Source organism: Passer montanus, unplaced genomic scaffold (genome assembly GCF_014805655.1).
Source record: "Passer montanus isolate IOZ18808 unplaced genomic scaffold, ASM1480565v1 scaffold8, whole genome shotgun sequence".
NCBI classification, from domain to species: Eukaryota; Metazoa; Chordata; class Aves; order Passeriformes; family Passeridae; genus Passer; species Passer montanus.
This window is the reverse complement of record NW_024373256.1, coordinates 7582868-7591195: the sequence shown is the minus strand read 5'-3', so window position 1 is coordinate 7591195 and position 8328 is coordinate 7582868. Positions and strand designations below refer to the sequence as shown.

At 41.0% G+C, this 8328-nt stretch overlaps 1 protein-coding gene across 1 annotated transcript; it reads left to right on the top strand.

The window, feature by feature from the left end:
* The first annotated feature begins 2172 nt into the window (after positions 1 to 2172).
* LOC120513015 (acyl-coenzyme A synthetase ACSM3, mitochondrial-like) lies at positions 2173 to 8135 on the top strand. Its single transcript, XM_039731939.1, has 10 exons — positions 2173 to 2310; positions 2858 to 3014; positions 3548 to 3627; positions 4576 to 4699; positions 5002 to 5082; positions 5211 to 5312; positions 5988 to 6115; positions 6213 to 6312; positions 6950 to 7069; positions 7687 to 8135. Exons 1-10 carry the CDS (start codon positions 2216 to 2218, stop codon positions 7771 to 7773), a joined length of 1074 nt encoding a protein of 357 aa, XP_039587873.1. The 5' UTR covers positions 2173 to 2215; the 3' UTR covers positions 7774 to 8135.
* Positions 8136 to 8328: the final 193 nt, after the last annotated feature.

Sequence of the window (8328 nt, the reverse complement as noted above, 5' to 3'; positions counted from 1 at the left end):
ATTGGCACTGAGCACTGGAACCTCTCACTACTCCTACACTTGCAATAAATAATGCAAAGGTGAGAGAAACTGCATAGAATCCCTGGGAGACAGGTATGTACTGCTGGCTGTTAAATAAGGACAACATCATGGCACAAAAAAGTTTAAAAGCTAAGCTGATTTTATAGAATTGAGTAAAAAATCCCTCAGATATATAGGTACATCCTTAAGGACTTAATTACACTCAAAACAAGTTTATCTGATGATTAAGGTCCTGTGAGTGAAAATCCAGTTTTCTTGACTTTCAGGGCTGGGCTTTAAATACCTGTAGCGTTATCCATTCTGTCTCTTCCACATGTACCTGTATGTTGTGTAGGAAAGACTAGGAGAAACTGGAAATGTTGGCACTTTCTTTGCAAGTTTATTTTACAACATGTATCTTTTCCCAAGCTTCACACTTCAGCTGAAGTGCAAAGCAAATGGAAGTCTTTGGCACTTCACCTTTGCTCACCTACTGTCTATTTTGTGTTTATTCCATGCCCTCAAAGGAAATAGAACTTATAAGAAAATAAATCAGAGATTCATCAGTTTTATTGGTGCATAAATTCAGTGTGACTCGCCATCTAGTGCAGGTTTAGGGTATAACATAATTACAGAGACAGTTTTAAGTCAAGGTGATAGTCTCCTAAAACCCTTCAAAAGTAGTGGTATTTCATTTCTGTAAGCAGGCAAAGTAACATAAAATTTACAGGAATCCAGACATAGATATTGAGAAAAGGAATGGCAAGTGAAATTTTAGAGATGAGATATGAGGGTCATTCATCAGCTGACAAAGTAGAGGACAAATATTCTAATGAAAAGCAGTGCACAATCCCTTTACAAGAAAAGAAGCAACATAAAACAATAGGGAAAACATGGATGTGTTCAAACAACCTATTTATTCAAGCTGGTTTGCATTAATTCATCCAGCATGAGAAACTAGACAGCATCCAATAACTGTCTGGTTTTAAATGTATTTTCTTTCATTCCAGGTGACTGATTCCTTAGGTGCACGCCTGATTCCTTCCCCTCACCATCTGATAAAACATCATTTATCATGAGAACATTTCTTAAATCCTGGATTCCTCAGTGTTTGTGGATTCTCAGGTCACCTTCCAGAACATTCCATGGAAACAACAGGCTTCTTACATCTCAGATTACTTCCCATTATGAATCTATAAACCAGGGTAAAAAGGAACTGCCAGAATATTTCAACTTTGCAAGTGATGTCTTAGATGAATGGGCACGACTGGAAAAGGTAGTATTTGTCTTTTATTTTATAGACACTGAGTTGTAGCTTAACCCCAGCTGTCAACTAAGAACCACAGAGCCCCTGGATCTCTAGTATCCAGCTCTTTTCTTCTCAGTTCTTTGAGGTGAAGGGAGCTGTATCAGTCAGGTGACATTGCTGACTTGTGGGGGTAATTTTCAAAATACAAATGAGTTACATATTTGCATTCCTCTATCAGCTCCCTTTCTTGTGATTATACTGGTAGACGTTCATCCAATCCAGGTTTTGGGACTTAGTTCATGTTCTTCAGCTTCACTTAGCAGCCTGCCAGGTTTTAGAAGCTCTCTACTGTGATCACCACACAAGCTCACAAAGTTCTAAACAATTGTTATGAGCTTGTCTGCTGGAGCCCATTCTAATGGCTCTTGATTAAAAGGGAAAATATTGCTAGCTCTTGGTGCTCAGTTCTTTCTTCCCTATGCTATCCTGGGAGCTCAGAGGATCTGAATTATCCATCAGTCTCTTGAACATGAATGATCTACTATTTGTAATAAGATTAATGTACTTGCACAATAACCGTAGTTATCGATTTCCTAACTGGTTTTTGCTTGTGTGAGGCAGACACTGATTTCTGGCTGCTCTTCCATAATCAGCATCTGGAGTGCCCTTGCTAAAACAGTTGAGGACAAAGTCACTGAAATATTCTGTAGGTGCTCATATCTTAAAAGTGCTGGCATACAGGACACACTTGTTACAAGCAAAATGTGCTCTCTAACTGTTGTTACCTGTGTTACCACTTATTTACTGAGATTGTTCACGTTGGGGAAATTTTCCTGTTGAACTCCTAAACTATAAAAATGCTGTTGGCCTGGTGGAAAACTGCATGTAGTGACTGGAATATATCATTTCTTCTGAAGGGTTGCATCTGCTGACCACCAGTGTGTCAAGACAAGGAGTCAAGACCCAATGCTGATCTATTTTACCAGTGGAACTACAGGCTTCCCAAAAATGGTGCTGCACTCCCACAGCAGTTACGGCATTGGATTTGCAGTCAGTGGCAGGTATTACCTTGCAGCTCCTCCCAGGGTCCTGACTGAGTGCTGTGATGAGCATTAAACTGAACCTGAGGCCGTAACATTCCAGTAAATGCAGGCATCTCATGACTGTGGGATCTTGCCTCTTCCTCATCTTGAAAGTTAAAGGATACCTTTCCCAAAGCATTCTGAGTTGGAAGCTGGTGATCAAGGGTCCAGAGAAGTAACTTGTTTAGTTTCCTGGAGAAATGAGCTGTGACTTAGCTGATGTCTCAACTGCACCAGGTAGGGAAAGCCTACTCAGATGATCTGTTTGGGTTCTGTTCTAGATCCAGATTCTGCAACTCAAGATACAGATGTTTTGCACTGCTCACAGGAAAAATAAATGCTCAAAATGTTAAGCAGGAGGGAAGGAAGGGAAATCAGAGAATATTTAAGACTCTTCAACTCTCTCAAACTTTCTACAGAGCCCTACTTGCTGACACCATCTTCTAATGGAAGCCTCCTGCTGTGACCTGGACCTGAGTCTCTCACATTCTCTGCATTATTTCTTTCATCTCTGCTTTTTCATCAGGTATTGGTTGAACTTGACTCCTTCAGATATATTGTGGAATACCTCTGATACTGGCTGGGTAAAAGCAGCTTGGAGCAGTGTTTTTTCACCATGGATCTGTGGATCTTGTGTCTTTGTACACAATATGCCACAGTTTAAACCAGAAGTTATTGCAGAGGTAAGCTTAATATCTTATACTGTGATATTTATTTCCATTGTTCAAAAGTGAAAAAAACAAACTGAGCTTTAGTCCATGGGTACCATTGATTAGTAGCAGCAGGGATAGTACTTCCCACACCCAAGGAATCATCTCTCCATTTGGTGCCCATTAAGATCAAGGAACAAGTGTTTTCCCTCCTGGTTAGGCCATGTGTCATTGTTCAAGTGTAGAGAAGAATTGGATAAAGATGCAGGATATAAAGATCTTGGGATCACTGCTGTATTGTCCAATATTGAACCTAAACCTTACTTCAGGTATGGACTTCCAGCTGCTTTGGGGTCAGGCTGAGTATGGGCCAGTATTCAGAATAAGGCGTAAACCTGAATTAAGGCTCTATATTTCTGAATTTTCAGTGAGTTGCCAGAGTGCTTATTCCTCCCTTAAGTCACTTTAAACCAATCAGCTGATTGATGCCCCTCAAAATTGACCTTTTTTGTTAATCACCTGCACATTCACAAGGTTTTCAGCACAATAACTTCCTATTTTTCTAGACTCTGTCAAGATATCCCATCACCACCTTCTGCACAGCTCCCACTGCCTTCCTCATGCTGGTCAAACATGATGTGAGCAGGTACAGCAGGGAGGGGAGGGAGGCTGGGGTATACTGCTGGGACAGCTCTGCAAGGTTAGCTCCTTAGGCTCCTTAATTCTCTTTTTCAGTTCAAGGAAACCTAATTAGCAAAGTTTGCTCTCAGTAAAGAAGGCTCTCAGTTTTGAAATGTGAGAAGAATTAGCCACACCATAGGCTACTTGGACTTCAGGACTGGGTCTTTGAATAGACAGCACAGAGGAAAGAGAGGAGATTTTTTTAAGCTATTACTTCCTCTGAACTTAGGCTTCACAGTTCAATTTAAGTCAATGATTTAGGCAGCATTGGATCAGGGAGTTACTGGTGCACCATGGAGTTGTTCTCACATGTTTGGGAATGAAGGGAGCAGTTAGAGGAGTTCCACATGCTGAGAGTTATTTGGCAGCTGTTCTTCCTGTAAAATACCCAGCTTGTGAGAAGTCGTTTGCAAGAAGTTTCCACATCTTTGGTAAGGCACTCATTCTTGTCACAGAGGTTTTCATCCTGCAAAAAGCCAACCCAGATTTAGCAGAGCTCAGCTTCTGTATATCTATTCATCCTTCCTTTTGCTCTAGAAAATTCTCTTTGTTATATCTGATCTTAGATGTTGGCACATAACTCAGCTTTCCACACATATCTGACGTGCTTGTTCATATTTCTCCTTTTATGAACAGTTCTCCCAAGGAAACACTTTTGCTCATGCATATTCCAGTAGAAAAACCTACTTCTGTTGACACATGCATAAACCACATCATCTTCAGTGGCAACTCAAGCAGACTAGGATTCTAGTCAAGGTGTTCATAACAGGATGATGATTATCATTTCCAAAGGAGCTTGTGAATTTTTAGGTGTCCTTCCTTTTTGGAAAGCTGAAGGAGGCTGTTTGGTTAAATCTATTTACTGTTCTTCGCAAGAGTTAAGAAAATTATTTTATCTGCTCTTTCTCTCAAGCTACAAGTTCCCAAGTCTGAAGCACTGTGTAACTGGAGGGGAAGCACTCAATCCTGAAGTGTTGGCAAAGTGGAAAATCCAGACAGGGGTGGATATCCATGAAGGTTATGGCCAGACTGAAACAGTATGTTTACAATAAATGTTATTACTGGTAGTAAAACCCTTCACCATCTTTACTTCAAAAGCAAAACTAAAATTTATTATTTGCTCTGGGTAACAATTTGTCCTGTGTGAGGTTTTAATGAAAAATATTAAAGCAGCTCTCATCCCAGACTGATGTTCTTGAGAACCACAGCGCTTTGGTCCTGATTCAGCCCTTGTCACAACAAAGTCACAAGGAGGAGTCCTGTCTAATGCAAACAATAATAAAATTTACAAGAAGCTGCAACAATTATTTAAAAAATCTTTTAAAAATCTATTCTGCAGGTGACAATCTGTGCCAATCTGAAAGGAATGAAAATTAAACCTGGCTCTTTGGGAAAACCTGTTCCTCCTTATGATGTGCAGGTAGGAGGCAGTTGTGGGCAGAACAGAAGGCAGTGCTGTCTGTGTCCCTTCTGTGCCCTGCACTGAGCTGCAGCACATGTTCCTCTGAGCTGATCAAAGCACCCCTGCTGTGTCTGTCCCTTCTGCAGATCGTAGATGACCATGGGGCTGTTGTGCCTAAAGGAGAAGAGGGCACCATTGCCATCCGAGTGAAACCCACACGACCCTTCTGCCTGTTCTCTGAGTACTTGGTGAGCCTGACCTGCTGTGTCTGTGTCTGTTGAGGGGCTCAGGAGAGACTCAGGGCAAAGGTCTGCCAGGAGCAGAATCCCATGCAGGATCCTCAGAAAGTCTCACTGGGTTACTTCAGGACTTTGAGCCTGATCAGTGCATAGTTTCAGGAACAGACTGACTGACAGAGTGTAGCTTCAAAACGGAACGTGAACCAGGGGATACCTTGTTCCAGATATGTGCCATCTGCTTCATGTTCAGAGCACCATTATTCCCTCTGTTCCATTCCTATCTTTGGTTAAACGTTACTGAAGAAAGCCCATAAATTCTACTCTTATACAACAGAAGCTCAGGGAGGCTTTCCAAGGCACAGGTATTTTATTCCCTCATACCACTGTCAGAGGTACCCCCATTCCATCAGGCACTGCAGTCAGAGAAACCTCTGTACAGATGCCTGTCACACACAACATGTGCACAAGATCAACAGCACAAACACAAGCTACAGCACAAACCCCTCACAAGGAGATGAGCATGTGGCTCGGAGGTAGTGACACCTCAGTGAAAATATAAAGCTGTATTGAACACACTCATTTTGAGTACCATTTTTTGTTCATTTTTAGTCATCACTGTTAAGGAAATGCATTACAATTCACTAACAATAAGATACTTTTCTGGAAATGTTTGATTGTTGCCAGGATAATCCAGAGAAAACTGCTGCCTCTGTGCAAGGAGATTTTTATGTCACCGGGGACAGAGGCGTTATGGATGAAGAGGGATATATCTCGTTTGTTGGAAGAGCTGATGATATCATTAACTCTGCTGGGTAAGGCACTTCCTTTTAGATCTGCCTCATGAAATGCAGCCTGGAAAGCCCAGAGGGCTGGTCCGTGCTGCTGGCTGAGGTGTCTCTGTGCTCCCAGGTACCGCATTGGCCCCTTTGAGGTGGAGAGTGCATTGATAGAGCACCCAGCAGTCGCAGAGGTGGCTGTTGTCAGCAGTCCCGACCCAGAGCGAGGGGAGGTAAAACAAACTAGGGAAAAAATGTGAAAGAAATACCCTTTGTGCTAAGTATCAACTTCCTTGTATGTACTAGGCTTCCTTGGGATTCAGTGTTGCAGACTTTTGAAATTAGGTGGCCGTAAACATTTTTAAAATCCATACCTTGACACATCTTACAATATCAGAATTATTTAATTGCAATGTTTTTCGTGGGAAGAAAATTTGATTTTTCAGACTAATCATGTGACCTTCTTGTCTAAGCAGTGAAATTTTGATTATTTTTCCTTTACCAATAAGCATATGGTGGCAATGATACCCAGAGTGTTGAATTTTTGCTTTATATTTTTCCAACTTTGCAACATTTCTTTGAGCAACTGGGACAATATTTTAAACTCTCTTTATTTTCTATACTAGAACTTTTTGAAAGTTTAATAATATATAAAGTTAGAAAAAAAGTGGAAAATAGCAAAACATTCTCTGCTCCAGAATGGGTCCTTCATAGCACAGTAGTTGATAACAAACAGCTAATGAAAAGGGAAATTAAGGAAAAAGATCAAATTTTGGCATTCTGAATTTTGACACTAGCTTTTCACATCAAATATATCTCTTTACTGCCAGCTGTGGAAGTTAATGGAACCCCTTCCTTTTTGTGGCACAGGTGGTCAAAGCCTTCATTGTTTTAGCTCCTGCTTTTGCGTCACATGATCAAAAAAAATTAATTCATGACCTTCAACAACATGTCAAGAAGGTGACTGCACCATACAAGTATCCAAGGAAGGTAAGTACAGCCCAAAAAGACAGGTTCTCTCATTGTACCAGAAATTATGCCATTTTTGTCCCGCCTTAGCTCTTTTTCAGCCTTTTCTGAAAACACTCCAACCAGAATTAGATAAAATAAAAATAGATGCCTTGGGTTGGCTGTGTGTGCTAGAATGGACCCAGGGGCAGGCAATGGTCATGAAATTTTACTTCATGAGGGCCCAGTCTTTCTTTCATGGAGTACTGGGCTTTTCACAGCAGCTCAAATGTGCAAGGCATTCCATTCTAACCAGTTCTACCTTGAGCTCTCCTCTGACAGATGGCTAAATCAAAAGTTCCTGCTAGCATCAGTGGGTTGGAATCCATCTCTTCCCACTAGGAAAGACACCAGTAACTCCCTGTCCTGAAAGCTGAAGCACTCAGCTCCTAGAGATCATGGTACATCTCCCTGCAAGTACTGTCTGTGCAGTAGCTACAAGGTGTAGTAAGGAATTTCACCATTCCAGCCCTGGTTCTGCAGCTTGCCGTCCATTTATCCCCAGCTATCCTGTGCTAAAAGTGTTTTCACAATCTTTTCTTGCACCTGGGAAATTACCCACAAGTTATTTGGCTACAGGGAGCATTTTTGCTTTTCAGGTGGAGTTTGTTCAGGATCTGCCAAAGACAGCTACTGGGAAAATCCAGAGAAAGGTTCTAAAGAACAAAGAGTGGGGAAAGGTATAAAAAGAGCAAGAGTGATCTGGAAAACAAGGAAACTCTCCATCGTGTGTACCAGCCATAACACAAGACACAGAGCAGGTTGTCATGACCCACAGCAGAACAAGAACATCAGGAAAAACAAACTGTAGAAGAAAAAGGAGAAAACATTCTTGAGGATGTGTGGTATTGGAACCGCTTTGGCCATCAACCTACAAATTTTCGAAGGAAGGAAGTACAAGTGATTCAAAGTGTGGGATGGGACAAAGACTCAGGTGCATACAGAGATCTAATTTTTTTTACCACAATTTGTATAAACATCTTCCTTAAAAAAATGGGTGAAACTACAAGGCTTTGAAAATTACAAATAAATGAGAAATTAATATGAAGATATGTTTGTCCTGAGGTGGGTATCAGCAATTAATTAACATCCAAAACCTACCACTGTAACAAGCTCAAATTCTTTCAGAGTAGAAGGAAAAATGCATTTCTTTTTAATGCTTCTCTTCATCATGACGAATTTGTGATGTACTTAAATGGTTAAACTGGAGGAAAAAGTGCTTTAGGTTAAGGTGCAAATTA

Excerpts from the sequence above, each read along its gene's own strand:
- LOC120513015 (XM_039731939.1), top strand. The coding sequence starts at position 2,216 with ATGCTGATCTATTTTACCAGTGGAACTACAGGCTTCCCAAAAATGGTG. Across the intron at positions 3,015-3,547 it reads AACCAGAAGTTATTGCAGAG|ACTCTGTCAAGATATCCCAT; the intron begins GTAAGCTTAATA and ends CTATTTTTCTAG. Across the intron at positions 3,628-4,575 it reads GTCAAACATGATGTGAGCAG|CTACAAGTTCCCAAGTCTGA; the intron begins GTACAGCAGGGA and ends CTTTCTCTCAAG.